The 21222-nt window shown below is 34.6% G+C and overlaps 3 protein-coding genes across 4 annotated transcripts; all 3 read right to left on the bottom strand.

Moving 5' to 3' along the window:
- Positions 1 to 111: 111 nt before the first annotated feature.
- On the bottom strand, positions 112 to 2544 carry LOC111019168 (uncharacterized). Of its 2 annotated transcripts, XM_022295497.2 has the most exons (3): positions 2432 to 2544; positions 1811 to 2313; positions 112 to 523 (listed from the first exon to the last, which is right to left on the bottom strand). In XM_022295497.2, the coding sequence occupies exon 2, from the start codon at positions 2305 to 2307 to the stop codon at positions 1861 to 1863; it is 447 nt and encodes a 148-aa protein (XP_022151189.1). In that variant the 5' UTR covers positions 2308 to 2313; positions 2432 to 2544; the 3' UTR covers positions 112 to 523; positions 1811 to 1860. The 2 variants fall into 2 exon arrangements, with proteins under 2 accessions (XP_022151189.1, XP_087973053.1); XM_088116927.1 differs by lacking the exon at positions 2432 to 2544 and having other exon boundaries at positions 1811 to 2408.
- Positions 2545 to 13429: 10885 nt separating this feature from the next.
- LOC111019128 (GATA transcription factor-like protein) lies at positions 13430 to 14470 on the bottom strand. The gene is made up of 2 exons (XM_022295435.2): positions 14244 to 14470; positions 13430 to 14157 (listed from the first exon to the last, which is right to left on the bottom strand). Exons 1-2 carry the CDS (start codon positions 14412 to 14414, stop codon positions 13606 to 13608), a joined length of 723 nt encoding a protein of 240 aa, XP_022151127.1. The 5' UTR covers positions 14415 to 14470; the 3' UTR covers positions 13430 to 13605.
- Positions 14471 to 18610: 4140 nt separating this feature from the next.
- LOC111019883 (GATA transcription factor 15-like) lies at positions 18611 to 19376 on the bottom strand. The gene is made up of 2 exons (XM_022296399.2): positions 19140 to 19376; positions 18611 to 19044 (listed from the first exon to the last, which is right to left on the bottom strand). The coding sequence occupies exons 1-2, from the start codon at positions 19308 to 19310 to the stop codon at positions 18796 to 18798; spliced, it is 420 nt and encodes a 139-aa protein (XP_022152091.1). The 5' UTR covers positions 19311 to 19376; the 3' UTR covers positions 18611 to 18795.
- Between the last annotated feature and the right edge of the window lie 1846 nt (positions 19377 to 21222).

Here is a 21222-nt window from a genome sequence, read left to right as displayed (position 1 = left end):
TTAAGATATGGTAAGACAAAATTCAAATTGAGATTGGAGATTCAACTAGAGATGTTCGGGAATCTCATTTACAAGTATGATTCTGCTAAATATATATATTGGGTGGGTGGATAAGAGAAGAATACATGATTTTTTTAATGTATATATGTATAAGGAGAATATTAAATTATATATATATTAAAAAATGACGCGGGGCGGAGAACACATTCTCATCTTTGTATCATTTAGGCGGCAGGAAAAAATTTTCCCCATCCCTAATTCGTGGAGAATTTAAGCGGAGATTCTCCGTCCTATTTAGGCAGGCTTTGGCGAAGATGAAATCCCAAAAGTAAAATGCACACCTCTAGGTTTAAAGGAGGATTGTTATTAACAAAAACCACCCAACAATTACTTCCCCAATCGAAATTTCTACCTGTGTGCACCACTGATATAATAACTGAATTCAAATGTTTGAATTTCCGCCTGACACGTAGATGTTTCTATCGACATCCTCACACATCTATAGGTTCGACGTCAACACAAGCTACAAAGAGTAAATTGATATTTTCATTATATCGTAAAAGAATCGACAGGATGTAAGAAAATATCAATAAGATATCATTAATATAGACATAATATTAATAATAATAAATTTTAAGTTATTTAAAAGGGTAAAATATTTATTGGTTACTTTAAATATATTTTATGAATTTCTTAAATTTTCCAAATTTTCAAAAAATATCTATAAATGTCAATATTTCTATCAACATTTTCGTAAAACTGAGATCTCAACACTTTCGTAAAACTGACATCTCAACATTTTTACTAATTAACATCCACATTTCAGTTTTAAACTAAATTACTCTAGTTTGTTATACTATTTTAAAACTGGAAAACTTTTGGGATATTTATGTAAAATAAAGGTTAAGATTCTATTTTCGTTTTTAGCTTTATTCTACCATTCTAACCTCCCAATATTTTTTTGCCCTATATAGACCTCGACCGACCTGGATGGCTCTAAAACATAGATATGTCAGCACATTATAATGTACATTCAAAGTCACATCATTCATTTCTTATACAATAACGTCAAAATGATATCGAGAACTAAGATGATAATGGAATTTAAGAATTAAAATAAATATTTTAAAAGTTAATATATATATATATATATATATATATATATATATATTTAGAGTCGATGAACCAAAATGATATTTAAAGCTAAAATAAATGGAACTAAAATTTTTGCTAAAAATTACTAGCCATGAGTTTCTAATAATCAAAATTGATATGCCCCTGTATGTTGAATTTCTACTCCCTACAACCTACCAAATTTCTGACTGGGCAAAGTAAGACTATGATTATGAACTAAATAATTCGTTTAGGGATATTCATGAAATTGTAGAGTTCTTCAACTCAATTCCATTTAGGAATTTATTATTATTATTATTATTATTTGTAAAGAAAAATAATTTCTAATACTAATAGACATGTTTTCTTTATCATGAAATTAAGTATTCCGCCTCAAAGGAATTACGTGCATAATTTTACTTTTATAATAAAATAAAATAATTCAAGGCTTTGTCTCCCATCGTAATGTTTAGATTTTTTTTTTTCATTTTATCTTTTTTGAGTTCTTCTTTTCTCTTTGTTATTGTAATTATATGTTTTTCAAGTATGATAATAATCAGGTGATATGTCAAATTATTTCCTAACTTTAACATTACATTAAAAAGTTGGAAAAGGAAAGGGAAAAAAAAAAGAAGCAAAAAAGAGTAAAAAAAATCAGCGGATAGGATTTTCTTCTCCTTTTCCGGTAGATCCTTACCGTCCATCTCCAGACCCCACAGTTTTCTCCATCCCGTAATCTCCGCCGCATTATTCCGCCGCCGTCGGCAGCCGGCCGCCAACCCAAGTCGGCCGGACAGGTTCCGGAGGCGGCGGCAACCGCCCCTGCGCCACCATCAACGACTTATAGATCTCAGTAATCACTTTCTCATCATACTCCTTCAGCGTGCTCCTCCCGACGCCGTCGCCGCCGCCGGCACCGATGACCCTCGAGTTCGCAAACGCCAACATCGCCTTCACATACGAATCCCTCAGCCAGAGGAGCAGTTTCTTCAGCGTCGGCAGCCGCCGGAGCAGGCGGAGCTTGGGAGAGATCTTGAGCCGCCAAATCCGGCGCCGCCGCCGCATCCCTCCGGGCGCCCCAAGTTGCACCGTCTCCCGCCGGGCACGGGGCACCGGCCCAGTAAGTTTCCGGTAACTCTTCCTCCTCCAATAGCGCCTCAGCCCATTGTAGACGCTCACCGATACACCTTCCATTGAAATCTAAATCCACAAATTGGGAATGGAGAGAGAAATTTGAAGTAATTTAAAGAGAGGAAAAGTTAAATTAAAAAAAAAAGGTATATGATATAAATGGAAAGGAAGATAATTAATAATTCACCTAAGTTTGTGAAATGGAATTAAATATTTTGTTGGAGGGGAAGAAGGGGGGGTGATGCTAATAAATGGGCACAGAAACTTTATCCTAACCTATATTTGCTTGCTGGATTTGCCACCCAAATTGAATGAAGGTGGGCAGCCAGATGTGTGAGATCCTCACCATTGAATAATTTTTTTTTTTATGTGCATTATGGTGAGATTATGATAAACAAAAAAGGGAAAGCATTTAATTCTTTATAAGCTTTCTTAGTCAAGTTTGACATTATTGGACACGCTTGGATCACGTCTTGAATTTGTATATTTTAATATTGAGAAATCTAATTTGAAATATATGTATAAATATTATAACAAAATTATGATAAAAGAAACTCTCTACTGACACTTGTTTTTTTTTCATTACACTTTCTCTCCTTCTCGTGAAGACTGAGTTTTTCAAAGGAGATAGAGAAAAAAATGGGGAGGAGATGACAGTAGCCTATGACCTGTTCCCCTCCTCTACTTCTCCTCTCCGATAGGGTGTACGTTTTCTTTCAGTCTTCTGACTGAGTTGTTTTTTTTTTCGTGGTTTTTTTTCAATAACTAAGTAGCATAGATTAAGATATAAAAGTGAACTCTCTTGTTTTTTGGAGGCAATTTCTGGTAAAGATACTTTTTCCTGTTGGTTTCTGGAATGGCAAATAGGGTCATGTTTGAGATCTCCTCGTTGGATGTTGATAGTTCTGTTGATAAAATCAAAGGTAATATTGTTATGTATAGTTCATGGCTTCGTCATCAGAGTATTTTAGAGAGTTATTAAGCACAAAATTGACTCTTAATTTTCGTTGCATTCTAGTTCAAAGAACTTCCATGATCTAGAGGAAAGGATGATGGAGCAGAAGGTGGGCAACGGTGGAAGTGCAGCGGCGATTGGCTCGAACACGGTTTTGAAATCTATGGAGGCTATCAGTCTTTTGAGATCTGTGAACAACATAATTTGGGGATTTCGCCTTATCCTTCCTTACCTGTCATGGTGGAGAAGAAGACAACGTTGGAGGCGATGTCATTGAATGAGTTTGAGGATGTTGGAACTTTGGAGAAGATGTTTGTTTATTGGGCTAAATTTTATACGTGTTCTTAGTTATTTGAACAAATAAGCTGTTTTATTGGCTAAGTGTGCAATGATCATTTCTCTATTTTTTAGAATAGTTGTTTTCTTTCGTAGATTCCGATTGTGGTGAATGGTCACTAAGATGTAACTTTTAGTAGTCCTATGTATGTGTAATCCAGTGTCTCTTTGATTAAAAAAAAGGAAAAAGGAAAAAGAAAATCAATTTCTCATAACTTTTCATCTAGGGTAATATTTATTTTCTGTATTTATTTGAAAATGACATTCAATTTGGAGATATTAAATTTTAAGGTTGTTTGACTTGGGGCGTTAGTTAGCTAGCTATGTAAATGAAGGAAAAAGGAAGGGGAATTTTTTACAATAATATCATGAATGGATCATCTGGATGCGTCATTGGATTAGTTTGAATGTAGGTAGATTTTTATTTTCTTTTGTCAAGAGGTATATTGCGCGGGTGTTAGTGTCTAATTTCTTGTTAAATTATAAGTTTGAATCATTAACTTATTCATTTTTATAATCTCATATTCTTTAGAAAATAGTATGATTTTTTAATTTTCGTACCAATTATATTTACATGACAAATAATAAAAATTAGTAGCTATAAAACTGATTTTTGCTCGCTTGGGTAGTTTTAGACTTTATCTTCAAATTAGGTTGTTACTTTTATAACGGTAAAAAAGTCTTCACAATTTTTTTTTACCATATTTTACTCATTGTATTAAATAATTTCTTCGTAAATTAACTCATTGGTCTTCCATTTAATTCACCCATATTTTTGTCGTACAATTTGTGAGGTCAAATCATTATAATTTCTTGGGCATGTGCTTCCTTAAATAGTTTTACTAAATAATAAAAACCTTTTATTTATTTTTTACTACTATAGACTGAATTTTAACTATTATTGTAGCTGAAACCCCACGCAAGCCGGTAGAAATTGATTATAGATTTATAGTGGAGGAAAAATGCAAGAAGTAATCATAACTGAGGCAAAAAATTTTATGGGATTAAATTAGTATTCATCGTAAACTTCAACTTTACCACTTTCGGGATTCGTTCGGTAATGTTTTTGTTTTTTGTTTATGTTTCTTTATTTTTAATAAAGAAAAATGAATGACATGAGTCTAACGTCCATGAATTCAAGTATGATAAAAAAAATCTTTTTATTTATGCTTTAGAACAAATTGAAAATAGAAACAAAAAAGAAAAAACTTTTTTTGGTTGTTTCCAAAATTTCTAAAAAAAATAATTAAGAAACAAAGTTAGTTACAAAATGCTTAGATTTCTTAAGAAAATTGGAAACGAGAAATAAGAAACAAGAATATTACTAAACGAGCCCTAACGTTCTTGTTTCTATTTCTTCTTTTTAATAAAGAAAAATAGAATTGTTTGGGCCCAACATCCACGAATACAATAATGATATAACTATATATTTTTATGTATATGTTTTGAAATAAATTAGAGAGGGAAACAATAAGCAAGAAACTTAATTGTGTTGTTTCGAAAATCTCTATACAAATTTTGAGAATGATTCTATAAAGTTTCTATACAATTTAAAATAAGAAAACATAAATAGTTGTCAAATGGTAAAGTTTCTTAATAAATTTATAAACAAGAAACAAGAAATTGAAACATTATCAATAACATTAATTTTTTTTTAATTTGTTCAATCCAAATATATGTTATATGATTTTAAGTTTTTGTAATCTATTATTGTGCATAAATTAAGAACTATTCTATTTGAATGTGAGCATAGTCTCATGTCAATCAAAAAGGATGAAAACAAATATCTCTACTAATATGAAAGAAAGGCCTTTAAATTAACTTAAATGTAAGTCTAAGCACATTTATACTCAAAGTGGACAATATATTATATCTATTATAAATGTAATCAAAATCTCGCATTGATTAGATAAGAGAAAAATCATAAGTACACAAGTGAAAGACAATATCTCTATTGACACGAGACCTTCTCAATAATAATTTATGCTCAAAGTGTACAAAGAATTTCAACCACGTACGGGTCCTTTGCATTGAATTCTATTTATGGTTTAGCGTTTTTAGTTGAATTGAAAACCATATACACACATATATGTTGGGAGAATTGATTTGATACTTAGAAGCCATATAGTACAAAGAGTTGTGGTCTATTTTTTATTATATGGTTCAATAAATTAGTCTCCTCCCTCAAGTTTCATTCCAATCACAATATTGCATGGATCACGTTCTCAAAGCTGACATGTCTTTTTCATTGACTAAACACATATCCACACTCAACTATAAATTATTAAATGTCATCGGCGACTATTTAATGTATGATAAAAAAAGTTAGGTTAAAAATTTATTAGGTAAAATAATCTTTATGGTTTTAGTTTAATTTTCATTTGGTCGGTGTGACTTTAAACTTTTACAGTCTTTCAGAAATTAATAGTACTAATTAGGGTGAGTTTGTCATATATACTTGCTAATTTAATCATTTAAAAAAAGAATTATTAAAACATTTCTATAAATTAAAATGTAAAATACATTTACTCTATCAAAAGTGTTTATTTGATCCTTAAATTTCAAAAAGTGACAGTTTGGTCCCCGATTTTTAAACAATGATCCATAACATAATTGAGTTGAGAAATTTGAGAGGAGGTGACAATATTAAATAATTATATATTTTTTTTATGTTAATGTATAATTTCTTTTTCTCTTTCCTTCTCTCACTTCTCCCTATTCTCTTCCTCTCTCTTCTTCTTCCCCAATTTTAGTCATTCCATCTTTTACCATCAACGCCAACAAGTACAAATTGTTTCCTTGATAGAAGATGCAGTTGAAGAAAAATCAAAATCCCTAAATTCAGAACTGAGGAATTGAGGATGTTTTGGGAAATCATGAGTAGGGTCTAAGAATTGTGAGGTTAAAGGTGGGAATCAAGGAACGGAGATGAAGTAGAAGTGGCTATTTCTTAAAAAAGTTGTTCTTGAGCAACAAAAACTATGGATGAAAATTGTTTTCGTCACACAAAAAAGCGACGAAAATAACATTTTGTCGTTGCAGTAGAAAAAAAGCAACGAATATGTTAACGAATGCATCGTTCAAAGAGCGACGAAAGAGTTTTCGTTTTCCTATAATTTAAAGACTAAAAATGTATTTTAATCTAAAATAAATCTTAATTTTGGGATGTGATTCGTGGTTAATCAATCAACTCATAATCACCCTCAACTACTATTTCTAAAACCAATTCTAGCTAGTTTTTATTTTTTGTTTTTGTTTATTTTGTCAAACTTAAATAATAATAATGAAAGTCAATTAATCCTTTAAATTCCACCACATTGAGAAAGTGAACCCCTTTTATTTTTATATGCATAAAACAATCTTAAGTTTTTTCCATTAAATTTACATCAATATAAGTTTAGTTGAACGGTAATTAACACATATCTCTGATCGAAAGGTTATGAGTTCGAATTATCATCCCACTTGTTGTAGTAAAAGAAATTAGCTTCTATAATTTGACAAATTTCTTCAACTCAACATAGAGCGTTTTCCTAAAATTGGATGAAAGTGAATTTTCGTATTTCTCCTCTATCACCTTTGAAATTTCTTGTTGGTTCCTTTATTGTCAAAAAAAATCACGTCACTAATCATCTGAAAAGAAAAAAGAAGAACAAGAAGAAGAAATTACGAGGCTAGGATCTGTTAGATTTATAAGGAGAAATCGAAAAGAGAGAGGAATCTCGAAGTAGGAAGGGTGGAGGGTAGAATTGGAATTGAAAAAGTTGATCGCCGTTGCCTTTCCCATGGTGAAGATCTGAGGATTTGATGCAAACCAGAGAGATGGAAGAGAAGACTCTTTCTTAAAGAATTAATTCAATTTCCTCTCTTTTCTATAAAAAAAAAGTTTTGGCGGGAATGTTTGGACACGTGGCGAAGTTTGGTTGGATGAAAGGAATGAACGGACGGGGGTCGTTACGTGGCCGTTCGGAATGGAACCAACGGTTCGGCCCAAACGTTTATGCTATAACTACTCTCAAGATAGTTTTTGTGAATTATAAAAAAAGTTATTTATATATTGTAATGGTGAACTTCTTTTTTTCAAGTAAAATAGTTTCATCCTCTAGGAAGGGTTGTTGGAATTGACAATAATAAATAAATATATTTGACTTTATTTTAATAAAAAAAGGGATGATGTTTGAATTTCTTTCGATTTTATCCCTATAATTTAAAAGTTTTATCCAGTCTCTAGCTCACTAGGGATTGATATTAAAATTGGAGGATAATAAACTATTGGGAAGTTGATTGACCTGAATAATTTCTCCTTCCACATAAAATATCCAACACAACCAATAATATGTAAATAAGAAGAAAAACACCAAACGATAGAGCAAATTATATTGGTTCACCACTAAGGGTTACGTCCAGTTTTCCACTCAAATGTGGTAATTCACTAATATTGTTTAGGATTGGATACAATAACACCCTCCAAAATATCATCTACAGGTCTCAACAAAAGCTCCCTAGCTTCTAACTATTTTACACAACTAATACTTAGGAACATGAGTGAAAAACTCACAAGGATCAAATCTAATTACCACGAATACGTTGATCTTGATCGATCCCAATGCCTCTGCCAATGCCCGAGCCTTCCCCTTCAATCTGCCACGAAACTCTCTGAAAAACGACTTAAAGATAGCTGGAATCAACCCTAAAAGCGAAAAACTGCTATTTATAAAGTCCGTGCTACGCCCCCATCTGGACAGCGCCGGGACGCTACTTCCTCGGCCCGAGTGGCCTGCAACTTCCGCTTATCCCCTGTTTTCATCCTGCTTCGATCCTAATGCTTCCCGGCTCATTCCCGGCTCAATCCCGACTCTTTCCTAGCTCGTTTTGGTGTCGTTTTGACTCCACCAATCCCAACATAAACTTACATGACATAATAATTAGTGAATTGGTGAAGTATTTTAGAGGAGAAAAAAGATCATCAATGGAAAAACACTTAAATTTGGAAGATAAATTAGAAAATTTTCTCTCTTAATTAAATGACATTTTTCCTGCTCTACATTTTCGTCAGTTCACTGACTATTATGTCAGGTAAATTTATCCTCTATCAATTATAACATTCTCTAATAATAAGAGATCATTAAATGAAAACCTATTAAAATATATATAAAGAGCTGAATTCAAAAACTAAAAAGGCACAAAGTTAAAAAAATTAACCAAAAAATTTGGAGCTAAAAGACACATGTTTAGCCAATTTCTATCTAGCATTTTTAATGAAGAACATTTCCTAGTATATATAGTTTCATTTTAGATTTCACTAAATTGTATTTCTATGGACCATTTCCAAATCATCTCCATCTCTTATCTCATCTCAGAGGATCTTCAACCCAAATTCCTTTTCATCCCTCGTGGTTTGTATCAAAGAATGCTGGTTTAAAAGAATGAGTAATTGTCCTTCTCCGACTAGTACAATGTTTGAGATGAAAATTCGAATTCATTTTGTAAGTTAACAAAACCAAAATTAAAAAACATCATCATAATTTAATAAAGTAAGCCAGTCAGGGAAATCATCCATAGCCTCTGCAAATTACACGCATTTGTAGCGAGTGCATGAGCAACTTTGTTTCTTCTTCTTTCTATTTTATGTGACTGAACTCAGAAATTGGAAGAATATTCGTAGCCCAAATTCCCTTTTGATCTCATATTGTTACTGTATATGCATGCTATCAAATTGTGATATCTCATTCTTAATAATTATTCTAGTAATTCTTATTCTTAATTCTTAATTCGGTTTTGTTTCAATGGTCCTAGTTCAAATATCTCTGCTTCAATATTTGGTAAATGAAAACAAAACCAAGTATAGATTGTATTGTATGTTAGGATTTAATTTCATAAAAAGGTATATCTCTTGACTTGAAAGAGAAGAAACTATCTTATTGGTTTATTTTATTTTATCGTTTTGGTTATTCCATTATTGGAAAAAAGAATACTCTCAATTCTCAAAAAGTGACAGGAATCTAAAAGTTAAATCCCCCGTTTGATAATGTTCCATTTTCTTTATTTTTAATGAAGAAAAATGTAACGCATGGTTCCAACTTCCAAGAATTCAAATACGATCGAACAATCTTTTCATTTATGTTTTGGAACAAATTGGAAATGAGAACAAGAATTGAGAAACTTGTTTTGATTATTTTCAAATTTTCTATACAATTGTGGGAACGCTCCAATTTTTTTTTCCTTTTTTTTTTAAAAGATATTCAATCAGGGTAGATAAAAAAAGAATTAAAAAAAAAAAGGACCAATGGCATGCGAAAAATCTTGACCCAATTTTCACCCTTAAGTTAGAATCTTTAATCTTCAAGGAGCTAAGTAATGCTTTGACCAATTGAACTTTCATTTCCTAAAAAAATATACCCTCTAACTTCAACGAAAATAAATCTTTTTATTTGGTCATTTTATAGATCACTTTTGTACTTCAATTATGGAGGAAAAAAAGCTCTGGTTAGAAAATGACAACTTAATGTGTATAAGAATCCAAAATTAAAGCAAAGTGAAGGGAAGGCAATGTTTCAACATGAAACAAATAATTGATCAATATTATTTCTTTTTGTTGAGTTGTGGAGTGAGAGGGGAGAATCCAATTATTCAAAAAGTAATGCATAGCTAAGAAATGGACCAAAATGGGATGTGAAAACCCAAATAGTTAAAAAGACCCAAAATTCCAATCCTATTGGCCTTTGAAATTTTGGAGAACTCTTATTCCATAAGAAAGCAACCAACCACTAAAGGCACATGGGACATAATGATCTAAAATGCTGAATTTTTGGTGCCAAAGTAGAGGCATTAATTGCTTATATTCTCTATTTCCACCCCTCCCCAGCTTCCTTTCTTTCTCCCTATCCCTACTTCTAACAAACACTTCCCTTCTACTCAAAGTAATCCAATCCCCATTCCCTTTCCCCATACAATCAAAATATACTTAGAGAGTCAAAGTTCTATTGTGAGTTTGTTGGGTCTGATACCATATTAATATTTATGGGATTTCATCTCAAAACCAATTGATCATGAGAGTAGTAGCTCATGTCTATTATAAAATATTGTAAGGTCTATTTTCTTCACAATGTGGATCCTTAACAGTTGGTAACTTAGTTTGAAAAAATACCCTTTAAAAGAAGTCGAATGGATCAAATATCACTATATATCCAAAAGGAATATTTATTAGTTCCAAATCCATCTCGATAAATAATATGTTCTTGGTGAAAATTGTGGGTATAACACACATGCAACTCTGGGTGCAATGCCAATGCCTAACTTTCCAAATAACTTATAAAATTCTGCATAAAAAATTACTTAATAAAAAGCTCAAATCTGTCGTAAAATCAAACACCTAACCTTCCATTTATAGCTTTGCCTATTTGTTTGTGTAGACATTAAAATAAACACCTAACCTACCATTTATAACTTTGTCTATTTGTTTCTGTAGACGTTAAAATGAACAAAAGACATACACTAAATTGTTGTTAAATAGAGTTTTTATTGAAATATCATTATATTTTTGGTCCACGTAGTATTTCAAATTATATACTTTCAAAATCAAATGTACAAATTTAGTTTATGTAATTTCGATAAATTTTAAATTTAGCTCCTAAGAAAATGTAATAGGATCGGCCTCCAACTAAAATAATATTTTTTAAAAAATAAAATTACGTAACTAAATCTGAAGATTTAAATTGACCAACGTTTCAGTATTCAGTCGCATAAAATAAAACGGTTATATAGTTACATTATCCTTTAAGACTTTCCCCTCTTCGAGTTCATTGCCATTTCAATTGTCAACCCACAAAATATGTAACCCCCAAGAGAAAATTCAAACAAAAGAATAATGATTAATCTAACACGTAGTCTTCTCCTCGCTCTGTTTCGATCCTAATCTCCGAGGTTCTTCAATGGCAGAGAAATTACAGAGCAAAAAAAGAAAGAAACAGCACCAATTTGTCTGTTACCAATGGATTAATAGAGGCAGAGAATGATTAATAAACCCAAACGCAGAATCTTCAATGAAATCGAGACGGAATTGGCAGAAGCCGAAGGGGGATTCAGATAATAGTAAGGAAAATACGGCAAAATTGGGTTCGGCGGCGGCGGGGCAAGGGCAATCCCGGGAAACTGCCCGCCGTTGGCCGGCGGCGGCGGGGAAGGGTAGACGCAGGCGTCGCAGGAGGGGGGCGGCGGAGAAGGGGGAGGAGGGGGGCATTCGGAAGTGGGGAGCGGCGGCGGAGGAGGCGGTGGAGGAGGAGGGCAGTCAACGACCGGCGGAGGCGGCGGCGGAATTTGGCAGGGATTGTCGCAACTTGAGCACATGGAACAGGTGAGTTGATCCTTGGCGACGGCGGCCATTGCAGGCGAAATTAAGGAAAAAGTGAAAATGATGGAGATGGCGATGGAGATGAAATGGGCCATTGCTGCAGTGATGAAACTGGAAATTTGAGAAAGGAAAAAAGTGGGGATATAAAGAGGGAGAAAAAGAGGGAAAATTGTGATTTTATTTTTTTGGGTTGAGAGAGAGAGAGAGAGAGAAAGGGGCATGTGTATGGGCGAGTGCACCAGCCAGTAGCAGGTGATTTACCTTCTACGGAACCGTCCATCATCAAAAGACGAACAAAAAAATAAATTATTAATTAAGCATTTCTCAAGTCAAAACAAAATTATATTAAAAAAATAGGGCATTTAAAATTGAAGAAAGTCCTGAAATTTAGTGTGAGTGTTTATTTGGATTTTAGGAGGTGAAACTAAACGGTGGAGACAATTTAAAAAAAAAAAAAACAGAACACCCTCCCATAATGAGTTTGATAAATTTAACTCATTTATGGATATTTAACTCTCCACATTTTCTGCTTCTTCATTAGTATTAATGGTAATTTATTTTATAAAAAGATTTAATTCATATTTTGAATGCTTTTTAAAATTTTGATAAATCTTTTTAGTTTAATTTAATTTAAAGCTGGTTTAAAAAATAGATTTCTTAACAACCTGTTTGTTTTGCATTTGCATGAGTTAAAAGAGATTTCACCATCTCTTGTTTTGCATTTGCATGAGTTAAAAAGGAGATTTCACTATTCTCTTAGAGAGTGTAATACGTGGTTCACATACAATGATGGTTATCTCGTCTCTTCAATAGACGACATATTGAGATTTAGTAAAAAAAAAAAAAAATTCTCGCTATACCTGTCATCTGCCCTATCACATTATGGGAGGACAAACTATTTCCAATCAAGAAAGTCACATCACCCCATTATCTTTAAGAGATGACAAACTATTTCACCCCATTATCTTTAAGAGATGACAAACTATTTCCAAACAAACATTATTTTTTTAAAAATAGTTCGACCATATCTATTGTAAATCTAGTTTGGCAGATTATTTTTATTTTATCTCAAAATCATAGTCTATTATAAATTGACAATTAATATCTATTATAAATGTTTGTAATATTATTTTTCTATTCCTGAGGAGTTAAGATCTATTATAATATTATTTTTCTATCAGTTGTTTTCTCCTTTTTAATATGAGATCCTTACTTTTCCTTTACAAATTCTTTCCCTGAGATCCTTTTCATTTACAAAGTTATTTTCCAGATCCCGAGATCCTTTATAAGAAGAGTAATATTCTATTATAAATATTTGTAATATCTTCTTTTTATTGATGGTGGAGTTCAGTCAAGATCTACTATAAATATTAATAGATTCTATTACAAAATTATTTTAATATGAGATCCTTAGAATAAGAAGAATCTATTACAAAATTATTTTCCATTTTAATATGAGATCCTTATAATAAGAATAATACATTATATGGTGAATTCAAGTCTATTATAAATTAGAATCTTTGTAATGTTATTTTTCTTTTTAATATGAGATCTAAGAGACATGGTGTTAGGCACTATGTAATTAGCTATACTAAAGGAGGATTAGGGAAAGCTTTAATTTTAAGTTTTGATCTAATCAAAACCCAAAACAAAAAAACTTTACTTGTATTAGCATTATTAAATTAAATTAGAAGTCTGATAAATACAAATTAAAACACTTTACTTAAAACTGTTCCCCACGCAAAGCCCTAAGAACCCTGGATTGGGGAGCATCGGGGTCCCCGCGGACGGCGTTCCGTTTCCAAATCTCCGTCCCTCGCCGGAGTGAATCCTCCGCCGTGTCCACCTGCTCCGGCAGCCATCCGATCACGTCTTTCCCGCCGCCGTCGTAGGCCGTCCCGTCCGTCGCTCGTGTTATCGGCTTCCGCGTATCCGCGAACTCGATCTCCGCCAACGGCGATGCCTTGTGGTGCTTGTAGTACTCTCTCTCGTCTTCCTCCTCCTCTTCTCTGCCGGTCCGTCGGCCGTCCTTCTCCTCCGGCGCCGGCCCGCCGTCGAACCCGACGCAGCTCACGTCGTCGATCACCGTCCCGTGGGGCCTCTTCTGCTGGGTGATGGGCTTCGAGGGCTGGCCCACACCCGTGCTCTCTAAACGCGGGGAGGAACCGTATTGGGCCTTCGTTGGCCCAAACGGCCCATTTTTTGCCCCTTTCCCGGAATCCTCTCTGTCGTAATTGGCTTTGGCATTATCCGGTTCTGAAACTTCCTGTGATTTCTACAGACCAAAATTGAACGGCAAAATTAATTCAAAATGGTATGAAAGAGCAATTTAATTAAGGGGGAGACTGGAGAGATTAATACTTCGGGTTCACCGGAAGGAACGGCGGGATCGTTGTCGTCGACGGCATGAACGGAGGGGTCAGCCGTCCGACCAGTCTCCGGCCTGGCCAGGCCTCGCCGGAGACGGTGTAATTGGGCCAGAGAGAAGGCCCACTTCGAATTCGGCGCTATCGCCGTCAATCTGGATTGCATAATTCCAGTTTTTTCACTGTGACTGGAGAGCAGAGTTGAAGTTGTGGGATTAAAAAGGAAAAGAGGGGGAGTTTCTGGAATATGACACGTGTCAGATGAGCAGGTGGCATAGACAGCAGCATTCCACGTGTACTTTGCCTTTAAAAACTTCTGGGGAATTCCAGTTTTTGTTTTTGAAACTTTGTGTCTTGTCGTGTGGCAATGTGGTATGGTTGCAGATGCGCCGAATGTTGGGGAATTATCTGCATAATGATCTTCAGAAAAAGGGTTCTGAATTTGAAATATTTTATATATATAAAAAAGTTAATACAAAATTTTATCACCCATTTAACAATTTATGACTTTGCCTTCTCAATCTCTGTAATTTAGAATTTTAGGAAACTATTTGACGGTCTTAACAGTAAGAACCAACTTTATACATTAAATATTTGACAATTAAAGGTGAGAAATATAAGAACATGGACGTAAGAACTAAGTATTTCACGTTAATTTTCTAAGACATTAAATTGTAGGTATATAAAACTTGTTTAACCACTTTCATAAGAATTATACTTCTTTTCTGAATAACAAAGAAATTTGTGGTGATAAAATACTTTTTTTTTTAATAGAAAATACTTGGTACGTGAGTTAGTAGGATTTTCTAGTGACTTTAATGTGACGTATTTTTATCGATTAAAAAATAAATATAAATAGATATATTTATTCTTGGGATTGTAAAGAGTACAGACAAAGTCCGACATTGACTTAGAGAATGGATTGATCCATATTATATAGGTGAGGACAATTATCTCTGTCTTTTGGATAAAAAATCAAAAGTAAAATTATGTTTGAGTAAGAACTCCTTTTGATTGGTATATATCGATAACCTATTGTTATTGAGAAAAATTATTGTACTAAGGGAGTATCATACCTTACTTTATTTACTGACACGTGAACATTGTATTAAAAATGTATTAGACTGTTTTCCATGTTTATTAATTCATTCTCATAAAAAACTTTTAGCCATAGTATATAATTCTATTCCCACTAATACTTGGCTTTAGTAGTTGTTTGGGGAAGAGAATACCCTGGACACGTGGAGGACCCCTATTGGTGCTCCAAGATGACTCATGAGTCATGCCCAGCTCGGACGGCCGAGATCACCACCACTAGCGTTGACAGATGCTAAGTATGAGGGCCGAGGTGAACCTGGTCGAGGTCCGACCTACCGGGAAGCTCGGTGGGGGCCGATGTGAGCTACTGTCAGCGGCGTGATTATCGGGTATAACCGTCGGTCCCGAGATTACCGGGTGTAACCGACGGTCCCGAGATTACCGGGTGTAACCGTCGCGAGATTAGCGGGACTACCACCCATAAGTAGAGGACTTCACTCCACGATCAGGTACGATGATTTCTGACCTCGAACTAAACTGGGAATCCGACCTATACTGACTTGATCGTCGGAGTGCTCACCTTTTTGTGCAGGTCCGCCCAAGTATTCAGATCGGTCCGGAGGCCGAGTTCGAGCTGCAATCTGAAATACACTGTTGTGCATATCCTTGCATAAACACTCACTAAGCTGTGAGCTGCTCTGTTCGCCTTCCTCAAAATGTGGTGAAATCTTTCAATTGGCATGGAATCCGCCACCTTCCGAATATCTTCCGCCAACAAAGAGGTCTCAGTTAGCTCCACAGAGAAATTATTAATGATGTTCATGGCTTCCAAGCAATCCGATTCCAACTGAACTTTGATTCCATCCTCAAAGGTGCACAAACGTTTCATCACTTCGAGCCCTTCTAAAATTGCAATAATGTCCAAAACTTTAATAGGCCATTTTCATTATAGATGTCGACAACCTGCCAAAATGAGTCGCCCTTCCCAATCACGAACCATCCACCCAATTCCTCATTCATTCAAAGAGTCTATCCAAGTAGCGTTAGAATTGAGCTTCCATCGGAGAGGCGTCGGGAGGATCCAGCCGGAGGAGCCAGAAATTTCTTTGTTGTCCAAGCGCAGGTTCTTTTCAAAACTTTTAGAAAAATCTCTAAGTTTGCTTTCTATAAGAATCGTGAGCTTCTGAATGCATGTTTGCTCTGTGGTATTGTGCACGATTTGATTCCTGTACGTCCAAACACTCCATAGTTAAATGAGTTCTGTTTGCCGTTTATTTTGATCCGAATCTCTCCAAATCCAGTCCAAGTAGCCCATAGCCGTCCAAGCTAACCTGTCCAACGAAAACGAGCCAACATTAAGATTCAGATAAATTGCCCAAAGTTCTCGAACAAACCTGCAATTGAAGAACAGATGAATTGTTGTCTCTTCTTTCTCTTGACAAAAGGGGCATCCCTTATTAGTTACAATGCCTTTGGAGCCCAGGTTTGCCTTGGTTGGAATGATATCTTGAATGATCTTCCAGCAGCAAATTAAGATCTTAGGAGGGACTTGAACTTTCCAGAATCTCTCCCACCATATACCCAAAATGTCATCATTCAAGAATGAAGCTAACATAGGGGGTCCTGAAATTTAATACCCAATCTGTAGGCACTTTTAACCTTAAAAAGACCTTTATTGTCAAAAAGCCCCAAATAATCTCATCCCTGTTGCTATTCTTGCTCGGGGGAATATTGAGGATAAAGTCAGCTTCAGCTTCCTGGAAACCGTTCCTTGCATCTTCATTCCACACCTCGGGAGCCCTAATTAGCGACGCGACCTTGCAATTCTCCAGAGAGTTATGCACAAAAGTGGGCTTAAAATTTCCAATTCTTGGAAGCCACGGATCTTCCAAGATATCCACACCCAGACTCGAGCCAATCCTCTATCGATATCCCTTCGTGAAAAGACCACGTCCCCACAGGATACTATGCCAGACGAAAGAAGGATTGTTCCCCAATTTAGCTTTGATGAAACTTTCGTTTGAGAAGTAGCAACCCTTAAGCACCCGAGCAACCAAACTATTAGGATGCTTTAAAAGGTTCGAACTTTGTTTAGCAAGCGTGGCTTGGTTAAAGATATTTATATCTCTGAAGCCCAAACCTTCTTGGTCTTTCGGGATGCACAACTTCTTCCAACTACGTCAATGTATCTTCCTATCTATTTCCGTAGCTCCCCACCAAAACCACACAAGGAATTTATATAAGCACAAAGATTGTTAGGGAGCTTAAAGCCAGTCATAGTATAAGTTGGAATTGCTAACGCTACTGATTTAATAAGGACTTCCATTCCTCCCAAAAAAGCTTCCCTTTCCATCCTTGAAGAGCTTTCCAAACCCTGTCTTTAATATTAGCAAACACCTGGTTCTTATTCCGCCCTGTTTGGGAAGGAAGCCCTAGGTACTGCCCTAGGGTATCTGTGTGAATCACCTGTAGCTCCTGCTTGATAGACTCACCATCTCCTCCTTGGTATTCTTGCTCACCATGAACATTGACTTGTCTAGATTAATACATTGGCCTGAAGCCTTTTCATAAGAGTCCAGGATCTCTTTTATACTCCTGCAATTACCTGTGGTAGCTTTGAAAAACAGCAAACTATCATCAGCATAAAATAAATGTGAAATAGATGGGCATCGCCTGTTAATTTTCAAATCTGAATTTTTGTTGTCTTTTTCCTTTTCATTGATAAAGGCAGACAGCCCTTCCGCACAACGGATAAATAAATAGGGAGAAAGCAGATCTTCTTGTCTAAGACCTCTGTTAGGCACGAATTCACCTCCTAGGACACCATTTAGCATAACTGAAAACCAAACCGACTCCACACATTTCATGATAAGATCCACCCATCTACTTGCAAAGCCCATCTTTTCCATAATTCCTTTTAGATAAGGCCATTAGATTCTGTCATAGACCTTACTCGTATCCAGTTTCATTGCCACATCACCTACTTTGCTTATTTTTAATAGCATGAATGCACTTAAAGGTAATGAAATTTACTTGAAAAGTTCAAATTTTACTTCTATATTAATTCAACCAATCAATGTGACTTCAAAACATTTAACTTCATTCAAATTGATCAACCTTTCGAACAAAAATAAACATAAATTAAAAAGAAAAAATAACTCAAAATTTATCTTAAAAAAAAAACTATTGAACCCACCACAAATAAATATTGACGAGAAGGACATTAATTATAATAATACTCAAACCTAACCCCACTAGAAGGCCAAGAAACAAATTAACAAAACAAATTCTTTTGACTACCCATTCAAATAGAACGAAAATTACAACAAACTTACTCAACAAGTAAAAGAAAAAATAAAATCTTCCATTATTATTATTTCTAAATCCTACACTGAAAATCTCTTTCCATACAAAATTAAGAGACGAAACTGTAAATTCCCATATTTAAAAAAAAAAACTGTAAATTCCCAAAAAGCCGTCGTCCACTCTTTTTAATTACTTAAAACTTTTTATACATAGCCGGAAGAGAGAGCCATGAGAAGCATCGCCGCCGCCTGTTCATCTTCTCCGATCCCGTCTGCAACTCGATCCGCCATCGTCGCCCCCGCACTGTGTAGCACTATCTCTCTCCGAAAATCCACCACCGTGAGCTTCAACGAACCCCCATTTCCCAATTTCTTCCCCTTCCGGCTCTTATTCACTCCCCCACTGCTCATCTTGAACTTCCTGTGTCTAATCCCACACGCATTACACAGCGACTGCCAAACACCAAAAACCCACCGTTCAAATCACCACTAAACCCGCAAATTAAACTCGTAAATTAGGGAGAGAGATTAAATGGTGAAGTTCTTACTCTTGGCCCGGCAGGGCCGCCCCTCCAGAGCGGCGTTCTGGTGGCGTGGCAGTCGACGCAGCTCCTCTGTTTCTGAGATTCCGACTTAAGCTGACTCTGATTCGAAATACCCATTAGAGAGGGATGGAAGGTCGAAGCAGAGGGATCGGGGCGATCAATGACGGAGGCCATGATCGGATCAAGGGAAGAACTTTTTAAGAGAAAGCGAGGAGGAGGCGGAAGGTGTTTGAAGAAAGTCCTCAGAGAAAACAGAGGAATGGGCTTCGTTTCAGTTTATAAACTGAGAGTCTAATGACGAAAACGCCCCTCGGGCTTAGACCCAAAATTGGAAAGTACATATATTTTTTAAATGGTTGCCTTTAGAAGTTAAATGCACATAGAAACAACATTTTAATTTAATAAAAATAAATAAAGATTTAAATAGTTTTGGTCGGTATATTTTTAACTTTTAATAATTTTGGTTCAAAACAGACATTTTACTCTTTATACTTTTAAGCTTTTACTTATTTTAGTTTATGTAATTTTAAAAGTTGAGAGGTTTCTTCAACGTTTTTGTTTGTTGTTTTTAATTTTATTCAGAAATTTAAGCCTTTGACAATTATTCATGTTTCTCATTCCTATATTTTAGAAACATATTCTCAAAATTGTATAAAAGTTTTGGAAACAGTAAAAAAAAGTTTTAATTTGTTCGGACATAAATATAAATCATGTTCTATCATTCTTGAATCTTTAGGTATTGAGAACCATGCAATACTATTTTTCTTTATTAAAATGGAGGAAACATAAACAAGAAACGGAAATATCACCAAATGTGTCCTTATTGTTTTGTTTCCTGTATTTTTTTTTTAGTAATTTAAGAAAATGTCAAACCTAGTGACCATCAACACGTTGGGAAGGGGATTCGAACTCACGATCTATTTGGTTTGAGATATATGTCAATTATCGTGATCACTTCGACTTTTATTTTTCATTTTTGTTGCCTTTCAATTTAATTTTGCAATTTGTATCACTCTAGTTATGATTTTTTTTTATCACTCTAGTCATAATTAATTACCAATACAAATACCCGAGCTTATAATGATTTGATGGTAGCTACTAAAATATGCTCGGGTTGACCGCCCTTAATCAAATCTTCTGTGTACTCAAGAAAAAAAAAAGAGAGATTAAATTAAATATTTTGTGGAAGTGGGAGGGAAAGGAAGAGGAATTTGCTCCAAATTGTTTTAATTAAGGGGTTCTATCAAATCTCAATCCATCTGGGCCGCACTAATAACCCAACAAAAACGACCATTTTTTGGTTGCCTTTTCTAGATTCTGTCTAATTCTCCACACAACTCTATGTTTCTGGGTCTTTTTGTCTCTTCTCACCATTTTTTAACCTTTTTTTTTTTATATATCTGTGAATGCTGGACTAACTTATACACCAACTAATCTACCACCGTCTAATCCTACTATATTTAATTACTTAAAAAATATATAGAAAAATTAACTCTTAGATAGACGACCATTACGAGGTTTGAACTTATTCCTTTTAATTTACTTTGACTCCTTTGAACCTCTTTTCACCCTCTCCAATTCTCAATTACAAAAATGTTTCTAAAAATAAGGATAAAAGAGAAGGAATTTTAATCGCTGTCAATTCAAGTTGTAGTATTTACATATATGGTTATAGAATTATGATTTAAATATTTTTACGTAATTTTCTTTTTATCTTTATAATCATGATATAGTCGATGTTTGATAGACTAAAAGACGGTGTTTATTGATATAGTTTATTAGATTGATAGACAAATAATATGTGCTCTATTAAGAATATTTTAGTTTTCTAAGGTGGTTTTTTTTTCTCTAATCTCTTAGGAATATGAGACAATTGGACTTTACTACTTCATCGGTCATTAATTAATGGAAATATTTTTTTATGTAAGATATTAGTTGCTTTAACATATTTCATTAGTGTCGACCTGAATCTTGCTTAATCGGATAAGGTATGTATTATCGATAGAAAAGTTGTATATTCGAATCTTACTCCTACATGTTGTTGTACTGAAAAGAAGAAACGTATCTATTAGGTAGCATTTCAATA

Source organism: Momordica charantia (genome assembly GCF_013281855.1).
Source record: "Momordica charantia cultivar OHB3-1 chromosome 9 unlocalized genomic scaffold, Mcharantia_2.0 BLBB01000009.1, whole genome shotgun sequence".
In the NCBI taxonomy this organism is placed as follows: Eukaryota; Viridiplantae; Streptophyta; class Magnoliopsida; order Cucurbitales; family Cucurbitaceae; genus Momordica; species Momordica charantia.
This window is presented reverse-complemented; position numbering and strand designations above follow the sequence as displayed.